General features: G+C 54.3%; 1 protein-coding gene across 2 annotated transcripts in view; it reads left to right on the top strand.

The window, feature by feature from the left end:
• Positions 1 to 12,044, top strand: part of BCAS4 (breast carcinoma amplified sequence 4) — a 65,203-nt gene extending 53,159 nt beyond the window's left edge. For both annotated transcript variants that reach the window (XM_047770871.1, XM_047770872.1), the window contains one exon: positions 11,520 to 12,044. In XM_047770871.1, the coding sequence (XP_047626827.1) occupies positions 11,520 to 11,642 (123 nt within the window). In that variant the 3' untranslated portion in view covers positions 11,643 to 12,044. The remainder of the gene's footprint in view (positions 1 to 11,519) is intronic.
• Positions 12,045 to 17,482: the final 5,438 nt, after the last annotated feature.

Below are 17,482 nucleotides of genomic sequence, written 5' to 3'. Positions count from 1 at the left end.
AAAGCAGGTTCTTTCAGCTGCTGCCGGGAGGGGCTGCTCCGTCCTGGAGGAAGAGTCTTTCTGGACAGGGCTGTGAGGCGGGCCCCTGGGCAGCTTCTTAACACCTGCTGGTTCTGGTGGATGCCTCTGTGTTTGCCCTGATGGCTTGTTTGTTTAATGGAGAACAGCTGCCCACGTTAGGGACCCCGACAAAATGGTCGATGGTGTCTGTGTTTGCTTTCTGCTTCCCAGAGCTAATCGGCGCTCTTTCCAACATTCTTTTGTGGAGTCAACCACCTTCGGGGTCAGCCAGCAAAACCTCCAAGGATTCTCTTGATCGTCAGCCTCACAGTGAGACATGCATGGCTCTGGCGTGACAGTTGCCAGCTGCTGGGCCTTGGGCAGCTGTTGGGGTGGGCTCAGTTTGACAGGCGCCTGCTGGGCTGAGCCGGGCATGGCGAGCTGGTTTGTTGCCTTGGCCAGGGAGAGGCTCTTTTCCCGCTCTGTGCCAAGAGTGGAACAGTCTCAGCTCCTGCCAAATCCGCCCGCTGACATCCCCCCAAACCCGACCATTGCTCCTGCGGCCACCCTTTGCCGCATAATGTTTTCTCAGCCAGGAGCGCTGGCCCTGCGCTGTGCCCAGGGCTGACCATGAGCGACCTCTCTGAGGATGGAGAACACAGAGCCCAGCTTGGAATCCAGCTCTGTCACCACGACCTGCTTATTGGTGGGACCCCCTTGCAAAGCGAAAATCCAGGGCCCCTGTGTCAAAACTTACTAAGAGTTTCAAGACAGTGACTCTGCATCTGACCAAACTATGGGGCCGCCCTGCCGGTCACGTGCAAATGTCGTGCTCTGAGTTCTTTTAACATGCAGGATCTCAGTCTCCACATCTGTAAAATGGGATTTACACTCCTATCTTCTGCACACGACTGTCAGGAGCAGTGATTGAGGTAGTGTAAGGTTTTGCTGCCTTTATTGTCATTATTACTGGTGACACTGGCGTGGTTATTATTTACTAGCTCATTATCCGTGGTATTCCCTTTGGCACCTCACATATGCTATCAAGGATGGGCTTTATTTGTTTTTAAATGACCTTTTATTTTGAATAATTCTAGATTTGCAGAAAACTTTTTTTTTTTTTTTTGGTCTTTTCCAGGGCCACACCCATGGCATATGGAAGTTCCTGGGCTAGGGGTCCAATTGGAGCTGTAGCCCCAGCCTACACAACAGCCACAGCAACGCGGGATCCGAGCCACATCTGCAACCTACACCACAGCTCACGGCAACACTGGATCCTCAACCCACTGAGCGAGGCCAGGGGTAGAACCCGCAATCTCATGGTTCCTAGTCGGATTCATTAACCGCTGAGCCACGATGGGAACTCCTAGTTTGCAGAAAACATATCCAGGCAGTACTACTGAGAGCTTCGGTACCCCTCTTACTCCTTCTTCCTTGTTTGCTGCCACCTACATCACCCAGCATAGTCGGCAAAACCCAGACACCCAAGTTGGTCCAGTGCTATTCGCTGAAACCCAGGCTTTGGATTTTATCAGCTCTTTCTTTCACATCCATTTGTCTGGTCCAGGCTCCCATTCAGGGCAGTGCACCGCCTCTGCCATGAGCTTGATTTTTAATGTGATCTCATGTCTCCGACAGTGGGTCACAGACCTGGCCGGGGTGTGGCCGCCCGCCTTGAGCCACCCGGACATTCCAGAACGGGTTCCCTGCAGGCGTCCTCGTGTGGAGAGGAGACTGTCCTCACTGGTCTTGGGCTCCTGGGCCCTGACTTGGCAAAAGGCCCGCCCCTGCCCCACCCCCACCCGCTTCCATCTCCTGTGGTGAGCAAATTTGAGGCTACTCCTTTCTTGTTGCCTCCGTGTCCCCTGTGTGTCAGGCTCTGGCTGCTGCTGGGGATCTGACCCTAAAAACTGGCTTGGTCCTCACCTCGGTGGAGCTTAGCCTGGTGGGGAGACGGGTGGTGGCTGAGGAAAGTGATAACTGGACGTGCTACCCAGGGCTGCCTCGAAGGAGGGAAGGTGACGCGGATGAAACGGGGGGCCCTTGGGAGGGTCTAAAGGAAGGGAGAAAGGAAGCAGCACAGGAAGACCTTGTAGAAAGTCCTTGAGATGGGACAGCAGGTGCAAAGCTCTCCCATCAGGCAGACCCCCCTGACCTGGCGGTCCTGTCTTCCTCCAGACTCCACATGCGTTTGGATTCAGTAGCCAGTGTCTTGGCCGAACTTCTGGGGACTCCTCCTCTGCCGGTTTCCATGCTAACGCTTTTCCTCCTGCTAAGAGCAGACTCTGTGGGGATCTGGAAACCTTCCGGAGCTGCTGCCAGGGTCAGCATCGCCTCTAACACGATGGCACCAGCCTGTCCCTGCTGCTAGGGTCCTCCCGGGCAGGGCCTGCCCCATCTGGGAGCCCCCAGCCCTTTTCTGTCAGCCTCAGCAGCCACCCGCTGCCACTAGCTGCTGCAGTGCCCAGGCTGGCAGGGCACCGGGCTGGGGCCGGGCAGGGCAGGAGGGCTCTGAGGGGAAGGGGGGCTGCTCTCTTGCAGGCACCGCGAGGCCAGCCCGGCCCCTGCCGACAGGATTGGACACGCAGAGGCTGCTTAAGAGAAATGGGAGGGGCTCTGCTCACAGCTGTCAGAGTGTTCTGGAAGTCTGGGGGCCCCCGGAACAGACACAGGCATTGGAGGCAGAACAGCCAGGCATGGCCTGAGGAGCAGAAAGCCCTGAGGCAGGACAGGGAAGGAAGTTGGGACCAGGAGTGCAGGTTGCGCGGGCTGGCTGGCGGGGGGGGGAGGGGGACAAGAGCTCAGAAGAGCCCCTTTGATGCTGGCTCTGACTCTTACCAGCTGCATGACCCTGGGCACTTGACCCCTGTCCCCTCCCCCCACCCCACCCCCATCCCTTCCAAGCCTGCTTCCTCCTCCACACAACAGGCCCTGTCACCATACCTGCGTCTGGGCTCTGGAGAGCACTAGAGGGGACACGGGTAAAGGGCAGCAGCCACTGGCCTTGGCCGTGGCCCAGACTGGCAGTTCCCACCCCTGGGGCCCAGGGCCCGGGACTGGCAGCAAAGCCTTCTCCATCCCCCACCTGGATAGTCCCCTGGAGATGTTCTGAGCATGGTGATGTGAGCCTGGGGCCACTGCCAGCTCAGAAGCCCACAGGGCTGGGCAGGGCCTGTGGACAAGTGAGTCAGGCCAGGCAGGACCAGTGGCAAACTGGCCAGCACGTGCCCTGTCAAGAGCAGCCAGCTCTCCACAGCCTGTAGGACCCCGGCGTGGCCGGTAGCTGTGTCGTTGAAGAAGAAGAGGAACTTAAAATTAATTTGCTCCATCCCTGTTCTTCCACGTTAGCATAAAACTCATTTTTAAATTCGCATAAACCAATCCAGTGGGCCAGATGCTACCCAGAGGCCACCCGTTTATGGTCTCCGAGTAGACTGGAAGTGGGGGGACTCTCGAGGGTCCCAAGGTTGGAAAACAGATGCTGGAGGGACATCCTGGGTCCTGGGCGAGAGCTCAACTCAGCCCCAGGGTCACCTGTGTCCTGGCTCAGTGCTGGGGCGGGGCGGGCCTGGGTTCAAATTCAGCTCTGCCAATTCCCAGCTGAGTGACATTGAACAGGTGTCTCTCTGAGCTTCAGTTTCTCCTTCTGGCAAATGGGAGTAGGGACCCCTGGCTCTCAGCGGCTGGGCCCTCGGAAGTGCTCGCCACCCCGACTCCCACCCCACCCCCCGTCACTGTGGTTGAGCTGAGAGAGGTGGGGGCTTGGCCTGTTCTGAGGGACAGAGGTGTTTCTTCTGTCTTCTTTCCCTACCGCCGATATAGGTTTGTATTTTAGCCGTGGAGACGAGTTGCTATGATGATACCAAGTTCCCATCTACTCCTCACCCAGTTTCCTCTCGTTGGCATCTTGTTTCACTGTGGTACGTTGTCGCAGCTAAGGGACTCACCTGGGCAGACAGGTATTAACTCACCTCCGCAGCTCATTTGGTTTCGCTGGTGGTTTCCTCATGTCCTTTTCTGTCCCGTGTTATATTTAGCCATCAGCGTCTCCTTAGTCACCTCTGGTTTATGACAGCATCTCAGACGCTCCCGGTTTTTGACGGCCTTGGCAGTTCTGAGGATTATGGGTGAGGTATTTGGTACACTATCCCTCAATTAGGGCTGATCTGATGTTTTTCTCGTGGTTACATCGGGGTGACGGGTGTGGGGGGCGCGTCAGACCACGGAGGTGAGGTGTCCTTCTCATCACATCGGATCCTGGAGACATGCTGCCAACATGGTGGAGCCCTGACGAGGTTGACCTTGACCATCTGGCCAAGGCAGCGTCTGCCCGGTTTCTCTGCAGGGAGTGGAGCTCCTGGAGGGGCAGTAGGTATATCAGTTATATGGAATTCCATTTTACCTTTTGGAAGAACTCTTTGTAGATCTAGAGATTTTCACTTTTTTGGTGATCATTCCATTTGATCATGCAAACAACCTGGGTTGAGTCCTGGCTCTGCGTACTTACTAGCATGCGTCTGTCAGGTTTTGGTGACGCAACAGAAATCTAACTAAAGTGGTTTAATCAAAGAGGGTTTGTGGTTTTTCCTCATGTGGTAAGAAGTCCTGAGTAGCTAGTTGATCCTTCTGGCTGCTCTCCTGCCATCCTTAGCCTGTGACTTTTGTCCTCATGGTCCCAATGTGGCTGCAGTACCTCCAGCATCACTGCTGAGCTCCAGGGAACCTGTGAAATTGATGGCATTATCTTCACTTTACAGAGAGGAAGGTGAGGCTCAAGGGCATGAGAGATCTCTACCTTAAAGGTTTAGACCTCTCCCTGTGAGAATTAAAGATAACATATATGACCTGGGTCACAGGAGGTGGTTGTTTTTCCAGAACAATGGGCCTCTCCAAGCACCAAAGGGCTGTCTGGTAACCTGGGACATGAGAATGAGCCCGCTGGCTACGTGAGCTTCCACAAAAGGTTGACCCAGACTTTAGAACCTCAGAACCCCCAGCCCAGGCATGGGCCAGGGGTGTGGCCTGCTGCTTTTGTGGTGGAGGACGCTTAGTGAGCCAGGACAGCCTGGAGTTACACTGATGACACAAGTGCAGCTGACTGAAGAACACTCAGGCCCTGGGACAGTCAGCAAGGTGGGCCCGACTCTAAATCCTGCAGCCTGTGTCTGGGGACCTACAACTTCATGTCACTTGCATAGAAAGTACAGGGACAGATTTGTTAGTCCTGTTCTATTTAGGAAGACAGATTTAATTCAGGGGCAGACTGCGGCTTTGCACCCAAATCTGGCCCGCCCCCATCTTTGTAAATAAAGTTTTATTGGCACACAGACATGCCATTACTTTACACACTGCCTGTGGCTACTCTGCTGCCACAAGAGCAGAGTGAAGAGTTGTGGCACAGACCATGCAGCTTGCAAATATTTACTCTCTGGTCTTTTGCACATGCGCCCACCCTGGCCTGAAAAGAAAGCAGTCCGGGATCAGGAATATGCAGCCAGGAGTTCCCGTTGTAGTGCAGTGGAAACGAATCCTACTAGTATCCATGGGGTTGCGGGTTTGATCCCTGGCCTCGCTCAGTGAGTCAGGGATCCAGCGTTGCTGCGAGCTGTGGTGTATGTAGGCCGGCAGCTGCAGCTCCGATTAGACCCCTGGCCTGGGAACTTCCATATGCCACAGCTGCAGCCCTAAAAAGCCAAAAAAAAAAAAAAAGGAATATGCAGCCAGGGCTTCCAAGGGGTTGTGGGGGATTTTCTGGGAATACGAGAGGGCAGGTAGCACAGGCCCTGAGGTGGGGGGCTTGGCTTCAGCAAGCAGTGAACTGAACCCAGAAGAGAGGTTCCGAACCCAGGCTGGCCCAAGGTTTGCCATGGGCTGCAACACCACTTTGTGGGCAAAACTCAGCCTCTGTCCACCACTGCCGAATAGAAACGCGGAGCCCGAGTTTGGGGCGAAGCAGAAACGCGCAGCTTTTATTGCTTTGCCCCGCGGGCAGCTGAGGCCCTAAAGAGGCGGCCTCTCTGGGGAGGGACAGGAGGGGGTCTGAGGGGTTGGGGGTGGGACACAGACACGCCTCAGGGAAGTCGCCAGCTTGTGTTGCGCTTCAAAGCTGGTGTCAGGCATCCCGGGCGGGGTCTGGTGGTCCCTGAGGTCCTCGCCCGTGACCTTCTTTCTGGAAGGAAGCAGTTGAACTTCACCAAGAGTTGACCTCTTCCGTTTGTTGGGGGTTTTTAGTTCTGCAGAAGCGCTCAAAGATATTGTTCTGTGTGTTCTTTGAGGCAAACCCGGACCCTGCCCCAATGAGCAGCTGTCTGAATCTGCCCTTTCTGGAGGCTGAGCAAACAAAAAATGGGGGACCCAGAAAGCCTGTGGTGCCCAGGAGCCCCACAGGGTCCAGCTGGACTTCATTTAGGGTCTTTGTTGGGAAGGGAGCTGCTTGCTGCACAGATGCCCGAGGGGCCAGCCCTGAGGTGTCTGCCGCCAGAAGCAGCAGGTTCCAGAAAGGTAACGTGGTCTCGTGGGGCCAGGGGCCATGAGGGGCTGTGGGCCCGGAGCTTCCAGATCATCTGATTTTCCAAGAGAAGCTAGCTGGCACCCGGGTTTCCCTGAGAGCTCTCCTGATTTTTTTTTTTTTTTTTTTTTGCAGTTATTTCAAGTTTTTAAAAAGTCATGGAGCTGACCAAACACACGCATGCACTGGTGTGTGGGCTGCAGCCTTGGGAACTCCGGGTGGAAGTGAGGGAGGTGTGGGAGGCCCTGTGCTGCAGCTCCGGGGCCTCCTCTGGGTTGGGCTGGGCGCTCAGGCTGGTGGGGGCACGTGGGAGGGAGGGGCGAGGCCCTGGACCTGCGGTGTCAGGTTTCCCAGGCTGGTGGAACAGTTCCGCCTGAGGCTGGGGGGCAAGAATCTTCTTCGTAGCAGCTGTAGGCCGGGGTGGGAGCTGGCGCTTTCTGAAGCCCCCCTCTGAGATTCTCCAGGATTTGGGTTCGAAGCAGGAGCTCTGAGGGGTGCAGGCAGAGGCTGGACTCGCAGCCAGAGAGGTCTGAGTGGACCCCAGCTCCACGGCTCCCTGCCTCCTGTGACCTCTGAGTCAGGACCAGCTCTCCTATCGCAGGCCGTCCTGAGAATCCGAGAGAAAAAGGGCTGGGTTTCCTCGGCATCCTGGGGTGCCTGTGCCTGGGGCCTGGCCCCAGGGTGTGGTCCTGCCCACCTGACCACATCTGGGGCATCTGGCGATTTTCAGTCTCACACCCCAGCCCTCACCTGCTGATTCAGCCGCTGGTTTCCAGGCGCTTGCTTGCACCACTGTGGGTTTATTATTTGCTTTAGGCAGGATGCTTGGTTGCAAATGACCACAGCCCAGGTCAACTTAAGCAGAGAAGAGGATTCTGTGGTCTCATGATCAGGAAAAGTCCCAAGTTAACCCTGATCTGGAGCAAAATTTGATTCAGGCGATCAAATGATATTGTCAGGACCCTGTGCTGCTTCATCTTCCAACTCTGCTTTCCTGTGTTGGCTTCATTCTCAGGCAGGCACCCCCAGTGTGATGGCAGAAGTGACCCTCGGGCTCATGGCCACCCTCACAGGAACTTGGGAAGGGATGGGGGCAGGAAGCATCCCTGCCCCCAGTAGCCAGAGTCCCAAGGCTGTTTCTCATTGGACAAGCTTGGGTCACCTGCTCACCCCTGGGCCAATCATGGCTTGGGTGGGTCAGGCCTCCTCTCATTCCTTCTTCAACTGTGGGAGTGGGGAGCTCAGTGCAGATAGCTGGCACCAGTGATCCTGCAGGACAATCAAGATACCAATACAGGGAGTTCTCACTGCGGCGCTGTGGATTAATGATCCGGCTTGTCTGCTCTGTTTCCAGTTCTATCCCTAGCCTGGCACAGTGGGTTAGAGGATCCAGGATTGCTGTACCTGCAGCACAGGTCGAGGCTATAGCTTGAAATCACTCCCTGTCCCGAGAACGTTATATGCCGCGGGTATGGCCATTTAAAAACAGCAACAACAAGTACCAGCCTGCTCTCCAAGAACACACTTGGGGGCTGAAAAGGCCACCTTCAGAGCCCCTGGCTCAGCTCAGGCCACCCCCTCCCTGGCTGACTGCAGGCCCAGATCTCCAACAAGCCATGAGTCACTTGCCCACAAAATTTCCCCGAACCCCAGGATGTTGTCAGGAGCTTGGACCTGGGCCAGCATGGAGCTACACCAGCCCCCACGGCCTTTCTTGCCTCCTTCCAGGCTGGGGGCCTTTTGAAAAGCGAAGAGAGCTTGTTAGGAGTGGCCCGCTCTCCTGAGCCCCTGTGGGGTCCTGGCCAGCGGCTTCCCCTGGTCAGCGCCCACAGCAGCTCCCCAGGGATCCACGGGCCGCGGCGGAAGGCTCGCCGCGCCTTGCCCTCTGAACGCGGGAGCACTGTGTCCCCTCCCTCGTCAGGAAAGGTGTCGCCATTCCTTTCATCAGATCTCGCTGGAACTAGAGATGCAACTACTTGGAAAAGCTGCCACGAGTCTCTTAGGGCTACTTCTCCTTGGTTCCTTCACCGTCATGTTGATATTCCCCTTTTTTGGGAGCCTGTCTCCTTGAGGGAGGAGGCAGAAGTCCCATCCCTGTTGGTAGAACTGTTTCAGAAAGAAAGGGGAGTCAGGACGAGGCCCAGCACCCACCGGAGAGGGGCCCCGGCTTTCGCCTGGCCTGGCCACTGACCCTTGGGGCCCCTGAGGCCTTGCCTGGGTCCTGAGATCAGGAGGAGACGCCTGTCTTTTCAGGATCACCAAGTGCACTTTGGCCCCCAAGCCATGTGTCAGGACCAGGGAGCTGGTCTTTGAACTGCTCAAACTCACCTCGGTGTTGCATTTTCTAGGTATTACAACAGCCAGCTCTCAGGAGAAACAGGATGAGAATATCCTGAAATGATGGCTTATCCACAAAGCCCATCCCTCAGGCTGTGAGAGGCACCTGTGCTCATTTCCCAGTCGTGTTTTGTCGCGATGTTATCGGAGAACTTGAGTCCAGTCCCTCAGGCAGGTGCTGGGAGAAGCAGGGCAAGCGTGTCCCCAGTGTCCCCAAGGGTACTGAGCCAAGAGTGGCGAACCTGGGACTGACTGGATGGAATGTTCTCTGGTCCTTTTGGTGAGGCTGGCCCTTGGCCGTGGTGAATTGCTCGTCCTGGTTTTCCAGGTGTGGTGATGCGGGAGGTCCGTGGTCCCTGGACCCCTGGGGGCATCCTGCCTCGCCCAAAACCCTTTGGTGGTTTCCTTCTGCAGCAGAGAGAGGGCTCGCTGCAGGGTGGTTTCAGGGCTTCGGGGCATTAGAATCTGTTCACTCTCACCCCAGTCTGGCCTGAAAGGTCACCTTTAAGGGACACCTGCAACAGCCTCCCCCCTGGCCCAGTCTTGCCCCTGCAGTCTGGTGTCTGCTCCAAAACACTTGTCTGCTTTACACGTACACACTCGTGGTTACTGGCTGCAGTGGCTCCCCGGTCTCTCTGGATAAAGTGCTTAGCATGACCTCCAAGAGCCCAGGTCATCTGGTCCTGGTTCATAGCTTCATCCCCGTCCACACGCCAGCCTGGCCCAACTCCAGACTGAGCTGCTTCCGGGCCCCAGCCCAGCACCCCACACGTCCCTGTGCACAGGGCATCTCCACAGCCTGGACCACTGCCCGTCCTGCCGCCCCTCCGCACAGCTCCTCCTGATGGGCGCCTGGGGTCTTAGATACTCAGCCTCCGGAAACCTCCTGATCCCTCCAGGATGAGTTGAGCCTCTTCTGGGTTCCGAGGGCCTCTGTGCCTCCCTTCCTAGTCCTCGTCACCCAGTGGTGGCATTTTCCTATTGGTTCCTTTGTCTCGGGACAGACAGGGAGCCCCGTGATGGCTGGGGCTGCATCTTGTTCATAGCTGTGCCCCCGGGGTACAGGACAGACCTGGCTGGGCGTGGGCACTCGGGAAGGTAGTGGTCGAGTGGACAGATCCTCCCTGAGCTTGGTCTCCCCACCTCTGCAATGGGGAGGCTGGTCGCAGTGTCATCCTGGGGAACAAGCTTGGGGGGACGGCTAAGTACACACGCAGCACAGTGCAGGGCTCGCAGATGGGCTGGGCTTTGGAGGAGCCGTTATGCATCACTGGCTAGAGCCCCACCTTTTCCATGGCACCCGTGCCCACAGCTGAAGGCTGGGGCAGAGCTAGGGCTCGGGCAGAGCAGGCCTGTGGATCTAAAGGTAGAGGGAGCTGAGGGACCCCAGGCGGAGCCGTGCAGAAGCCTCCTCCCTCTACCCCCGAGCCCCACGTTCCAGCTTACCTCCTTGTTGGGTCCGCCTTGCAGACCCTCCCTCCTCTGAGCAGGTCGCTGGCCTGGCTCTGGAGAATCACTGAGAGCTTTGAAATACCCCCATGCCCAGGCCACACCCCAGACCAGTGACATCAGACTCTGGGGGCGGGGCCTGGGTCTCAGCCGGCTGTAGTTCTCCCAGGGGGTTCCACACACAGCCAGCTTTGCAAAAAACTTTTTTTTTTTTTGGCTTTTTAGGGCTCCACCTGTGGCATATGGAGGTTCCCAGGCTAGGGGTCAAATCAGAGCTGCAGCTGCCAGCCTACACCACAGTCACAGCAATGTGGGATCCAAGCCATGCCTGCGACCTACACCACAGCTCACGGCAATGCCGGATCCTTAACCCACTGAGCGAGGCCAGGGATCGAACCCACATCCTCATGGATACTAGTCAGGGTTGTAACCCAGTGAGCCACAACGGGAACTCCCAAGAAGCAGTGTTTAAAGCAGTTCCCTTAAAACTGGTTAGTCCTTGAGATGGAAGGGTTGGGAGGGTTGCTTGATGGAAAAACCTCCCCTCCCCAGCCTCCCTGCAACAAAAATCCACACCAGAAGTCAGTAAGAACTTTTGAGAAAGGTTCTATTAAAAAGAAAAGTAGGAGTTCCTGCTGTGGCCAGTGGGTCAAGGATCCAGTGTTGTCTCTGAGACGGCGTGGGTTTGATCCCCGGCCCCAGGGCAGGGGGTTAAGGATCTGATGTTGCTACACCTGTGGTGTAGGTCCCAGCTAAGGCTCAGATTTAATCCCTGGCCAAGGAACTTCCATACACCATGGGTGTGGCCAAAAAAGAAAAAAAAAGTAGCGCACGCACATGGCCCAGGCTTCAGGCGGCACGGGCGGGCGGCAAATGGTCAGAGCAGCAGCAACTCTCCCAGCGGCCGGCCCACCCCTGAGGCCAAGCACCCCTTCCTGGTCTGGGGGCGGGAGGGCCACCTTGCTTCCTCGGGCATCCTGTCTTGGCGCCTGGCTCCCCCTGGTCTCTGTAATGCCACGGAGCACTCCGTGCACATGAGTGGCACTGCCTAGCACCTGTCTGGCAGGCTGGCTCTGGTTGTCCCAGGCAGTGTCACCAAAAATCCATGGATGCTTTGGCCATGTGGGCCACTGTCTGTGCGAGATGAAGTCCTGCGAACCGGAGCTCTGGGGTCACAGGACAAGTGGCTCCACTTGGCTGATGAGGCGCCTGGTCTCCTTTCCAGAAGCCGTGGACGCCGGCAGGCCCGACTTTCCAGCTGCCCGCGTTGTACAGAACGGAGGACTATTTTCCCGTGGACGCTGAGGAAGCGACGCCCCAGGCCCCCAGCTGCCGAAGGCGTCTGTGACCTCGTGGTCCCGCCATCAGGGACGTCGGAGAGTGAAGTCTGTGTGCCGAGCAGATTGGTTCTCTTTTTTTTGTCTGGTCGTGGATTCCTTTTCTGACTTTTCCCCTTTGTCTCATGGGCCCATGTGGTTTGGAGAAGCAGGTGGAGCCCTCGGGTGGCGGAGCCTCGGAGGTGAGCTGGAGAAGGCCTTTGTCACCCGCGTTTGGCCTGCTTGGTGTTCGGGACGAGGGCCGCCTGGGTGATGGGCTGTGGGGACTCCTCGAAGGGCTTTGCTCAGTAATCATGGAGTGTCACCCGGTGCCGCCTCGGTACCTGGCTCCAGGTGCATCTGTGTTGGCTGGTTGTCTGACTCCCAGTGCCCCCCACCCTGTGAAGCATCTCAATAAAGGTGACAAGAGGTCACTTACGATCTGGATGTGAATGTTCCCTGGAAGGGCTCCTGCCACCAGGTCAGGCCTGATTCTCAGAATCTGCTTATTATGAAGCCCCTCGTCCCAGAGGAAGGGGCGGCTCTGGCCCCCAGCAGGGATCATTAGCACTTCCTGGGATCTTCCAAGGTGCGTTGGCTTTCATTGCTTCTTGGCAGATGAGTTTCCCTGCTATTGTCCTGAAATGCTGGATTCCTCACTTGGGTGATGGATATTTCTAGTTTCTGGAATCCATCCCAAAGCCGAGAATGAACACACACACACACACACACACACACACAGTAGACCACATTTCAAGGAAATGTGACATCGCGAATCAGGTGAACTAGCAGTAGCAAAGCAAGAAAAAAGTTGAGTCTTGCTGATTTGGGAACAATTTTTGAAATTACAGATATCAGTGAACCCCTCGTTTCAAGTAGAGCCAGTAGTTTTCTTTGGAGATAATTTTTTTGGATTTTTTTTTTTTTGTCTTTTTAGAGCCAAGCCCAGGCTAGGGGTCGAATAGGAGCTGTAGCTGCCAGCCTACACTGCAGCCACAGCAATGCAGAATCTGAGCCACCTCTGCAACCTATACCACAGCTCACTGCAATGCCGGATCCTTAAGCTATTGAGCAAGGCCATGGATTGAACCCACATCCTCATGGATATTAATGGAGTTCATTGCCGCTGAGCCACGACGGGAACTCCTGCAGAGATAATTTTTGTAAACTTCTATTTTTTTGTATAAAAATGTCAGGAAATTATTTTATTTTATTTTATTTTTGTCTTTTTAGGACTGCACCTGTAGCATATGGAAGTTCCCAGGCTAGGGCTTGTATCAGAGTTGCAGCTGCTGGCCTTCACCAGAGCCACAGCAATGCCAGATCTGAGCTGCATCTGCGACCTGCACCACAGCTCCTGGCAACACCAGATTCTTAACCCGCTGAGCAAGGCCAGGAATTGAGCCCGTGTCCTCATGGATACGAGTCAGGTTCCTAAACCACCGAGCCACAACAGAAACCCCTCAAGATGTTGTTTTAAGTTGTTGCACCCTAAGTTAGGTCACTGAACTTTGACACACTGACCACGTCTGTTTAACCCTCACCTGGATCTAGAAACCCACACAAGCCTCGTCCGCACCCAGAAGCCCCCAGGTGCTCCTTCCAGCCCGCGCCCCACTCCCACCCCCGACGCCCACACTGTCCTGACAGCTCGCAGCACAGACAGAGCTGGTGTCGCCGGCCTCTGTGCTTTGTAACTGGAGGAGGAGTGACACGTACACACTCAGGGTGTCGGCTTTGTGTGTGGCTTCCCAGCTGACACGGAGCCCGTGGGAGGTGCCCTGGATGCTGCGTGTGGCTGCTGAGGGCGGATTCCCCGGGCTGTTTTTAATGAAGGAGGCTTAGACCTCCCTGTGCCCCAGCTGCTCAGCGAGAGCAGAGATTAGATGGAAAGTTCATTTTTTGGACAAGTGGTGAGGACACCGATTTTCAGAAAGCCGATTGATTGCTGGCGATGCCCCAGGTTTCTTTCTCCTTCCAGAGCCTGAACCAAGGGCCCTGGAGAGGTGAAAGGGAATGTCATGTGGTCAAACCATGGCAACTGAAGCGTCCTAAAATTGAGACCCACAGGACCAGGGTGTAGGCTCTGAGGCTGGCCTGCCTGAGGTCAGGTGGCACCATCATCTCCTGCACATCTCAGCTGTGTGACCCCGGGCTTGTTGCTTACCCTCTCTGAGCCCAGCCTCCTCCACAGTCAGAAGCAGAGAATAGTGGCACCTGCCTGTTGGGTTGTCGCAAGGAGGAAGCAAGATGAGCTGTGTCAGGGCCTGGTGACGGGCACTCAGAAATGCGGTGGCTGCGATGATGCTGGGCTGGGGGGTGGGCAGGGCCAACCGTTCTGCATTTCTCAGTTGACTCGTGGCATCCCAGAGCTCAGGAACTGCCCTTACATTTCAGAGGGAGAACAAATCTCAGGAGAATGAGAGGTGCCAGAGTCTAGCTGTCCTGGGATTGTTTGGGCGACACCCCTCACTCCCCCTCCCCAAGTCAGTGAGGCGGGGCGAGATGGCATGACAGCATCTATAGGGAAGAGATGACTAATGAACTAGAATGGGCCACTCCAAGTTTCCTGGAGTTGCAGTGCCAGACCTTGAACTTTTAGGGACTCTTGGAGGCTCTTAGTGGGAGGGAGGGCCAGGACACAAATCCTTCCAGGAATCTCTGACCTCAGTGCTTTGAGCTGCTGGTGCTCTGTCCTCGTGCCAGGTGACCCGATGGACGTCCCTTTTAAGTCTAAATACTAAGCAAGTTTTAGGTGTGTCTCCTAACAAGTCACTGAAAGCCTTGACTGCCAGCTTGAGTGGCTCATGCCCAGAGCCCACGACAAGGGTCACAGTGCAGTCTAGGAAGGGCTGATCTCCTTCTTCCTCTTTTTCTTCCTTTGGTGGCTGTTGGTGGACAAGGTGCCAGTACCCAGGCCACTGCAAGCGTTCGTAAGAGCAAGGCCCTTTGGTCATTCATTCCCACTTTCCCCGTGAACGTGAACTTCATGTCTGTCCAAAGCAAGAGGTTTCAAGATGGTGGCACACAGGTTGGCAGGAATGGGTGGTTTGCCCTGAACTGTTTTAAAATTGTGTTCATCTTGAGAAAACTGGGAAACCATCTGGAAAAAATAAAGTGAGTTCCATACCTCGCTCTGTACACCAGGAACGGTTCCAAAATTCCAAATAGATTAAGGAGGAGTTAAATGTGTGTGAAATACATGTGGAGTTCCCGTCGTGGCGCAGCGGAAACGCATCTGATTGGAACCATGAGGTTGCGGGTTTGATCCCCGGCCTCACTCAGTGGGTTGGGGATCTGGCGTTGCTGTGAGCTGTGGTGTGGGTGGCTGACGCGGCTTAGATCTGGTGTTGCTGTGGCTGTGGTATAGGCCAGCGGCTGTGGCTCCGATTAGACCCCTAGCCTGGGAACCTCCATATGCCACGGGTGCATCCCTAAAAAAAAGGAAAAAAAAGTGTGTAAAATAGATGTATAGAATAAGGAGGCAGACGGAGTTCCCACTGTGGAGCAGCAGCAGCATGTCTGGAGCTCTGGAACGCAAGTTTGATCCCCGGCTTGGCACAATGGGTTAAGGATATATAGCATTGCCACAGCCGTGGCACAGTTGCAACTATGGCTTGGGTCTGATTCCTAGCCCAGGAACTCCCTGTGTCATGGGAGTGGTCAAAAAATTAAGAAAAAAAAAAAAGAATAAGGAGGAGTTCCCGTCGTGGCGCAGTGGTTAACGAATCCGACTAGGAACCATGAGGTGTCGGGTTCGGTCCCTGCCCTTGCTCAGTGGGTTAAGGATCCGGCATTGCCGTGAGCTGTGGTGTAGGTTGCAGACGCGGCTCGGATCCCGCGTTGCTGTGGCTCTGGTGTAGGCCAGTGGCTACAGCTCCGATTCGACCCCTAGCCTGGGAACCTCCATATGCCGAGGGAGCGGCCCAAGAAATAGCAAAAAGACAAAAAAAAAAAAAAAGAATAAGGAGACAGAAACATGAAAGAATCATAAAAAAAAATCCAGAAGCCATAAAAGATGGAAAAATTTGATTATATTTTAAAAACTTAAGTCCTCTGCATGGCAAAAACCAATAGAAAATTTGGAGTTCCCGTCATGGCTCGGCAGAAACCAACCTGACCAGTATCCATGGGGATGCGGGTTCCATCCCTGGCCTCACTCAGTGGGTTAAGGATCCAGCATTGCCATGAGCTGTGGTGTAGGTCACAGATGCAGCTTGGGTCCTGTGTTGCTGTGGCTGTGGTATAGGCCGGCAGCTGCAGCTCCGATTTGACCCCTAGTCTGGGAACTTCCACATGCCATGGGTGTGGCCCTCAAAAATAAAAAATAAAAACAGAAAATTCGGAGTTCTCGTCATGGCTCAGCAGAAACAAATCTTACTAGCGTTCATGAGGACACAGGTTCGATCCCTGGCCTCGCTCAGTGGATAAGGATCTGGTGTTGCCATGAGCTGTGGTGTAGGCTGCAGACTTGGCTCGGATCCCAAGTTGCTGTGGCTGGGGTGTAGGCCGGCAGCTGCAGGTCCGATTTGACCCCTAGCCTAGCAACCTCCATATGCCTCAGGTGTGGCCCTAAAAAGCAAATGAATAAGTAAATAAAAATTAAAAAAATAAAAAATAAACAGAAAATTCCACACACACTCCCCAAATCCCAAAGTAACAAAATCCTAAGCAAATTCAAAAGACAAATGACAAGCTGGGAAAACATATTTGCAGCTCCTATTAAAGGGGTAATCTCCCTTATATGTAAATGGTTCCTACAAAGAATAAGGAGAAAAATAGAAAAATGGGCAAAAAATATGAATAGGCATTTCACAGAAAAGAAAGTACAGAAGACATTTTCACGATATGAAAATATACTCAACCTCAGTCTATAAATATGAAAAAATAGTGGAATTACTCAGTTTTCACTTATTGTGCTGGCAAAAATAAAATTGACAACGACACCCTTGGTGAAATTTTTTTTTTTTTTTTCGCTTTTTAGGGCTGCTCCTGTGGCATATGGAGGTTCTCAGGCCAGGGGTCCCATCGGCCTTGGTGAAATTTTGAAGAAACATGCAATCTCATACATTGAGATTGGGACTCCATTCTCATTACCTATGAAAATTAGATACATTGTACACATATCTCTATAGAAATGTATATATGCCACTCCCAGGGATCTAACCTCCCGATACACACACAAGAGAAACGTAAGTGCAAACTTTATTCATTGCACGTTGAAATAGCAAAAGAGGAGTTCGTATGGTGGCTCAGTGGAAATGAAGCCAACTGGTATCCATGAGGATGAGGGTTTGCTCCCTGGCCTTGCTCAGTGGGTTAGGGATCTGGTGTTGCTGTGAGCTGTGGTGTAGGCTGGCAGCTGCAGCTCTGATTCAACCTCTAGCCTGGGAAGTTCATATGCCAAGGGTGCCGCCCTAAAAAACAAAAAAAGCCAAAAAAAAAAAAGGAAAAGAAATAGTAAAAGATTGGAAAAAACCCAAGTGTCCCTCAGTTGGGGATTGGTTCAGTTAGAGCACCTCTATACATGCACGGACGGATGGAAGCCAATGAAGCTGTAAAAACAGATTAGGAGTTCTTTGTGAATCAGAATGGAGATATCACCAAAGCCATACGCTACCATCTTTGTAAGAAGGAAAGGCGTTTAAGTTCTCCAGGAGGATACATATTTGAGCGTGGTGAATATCTCTTTTGGGTGAGAAGTGGCCTTTCTACTTTATTTTATTATTATTATTTTTGTCTTTTTAGGGCTGCACGTGCGACACATGGAGGTGCCCAGGCTAGAGGGCGAAGCGGAGCTGTAGCTGCTGGCCTGCACCGCCGTCACAGCAACTCGGGATCCGAGCCATGTCCGCGACCTACACCACAGCTC

Source organism: Phacochoerus africanus, chromosome 3 (genome assembly GCF_016906955.1).
Source record: "Phacochoerus africanus isolate WHEZ1 chromosome 3, ROS_Pafr_v1, whole genome shotgun sequence".
Classification (NCBI taxonomy): domain Eukaryota; kingdom Metazoa; phylum Chordata; class Mammalia; order Artiodactyla; family Suidae; genus Phacochoerus; species Phacochoerus africanus.
The sequence above is the reverse complement of the archived record's forward strand: the minus strand, read 5'-3'. Positions and strand labels throughout refer to the sequence as shown.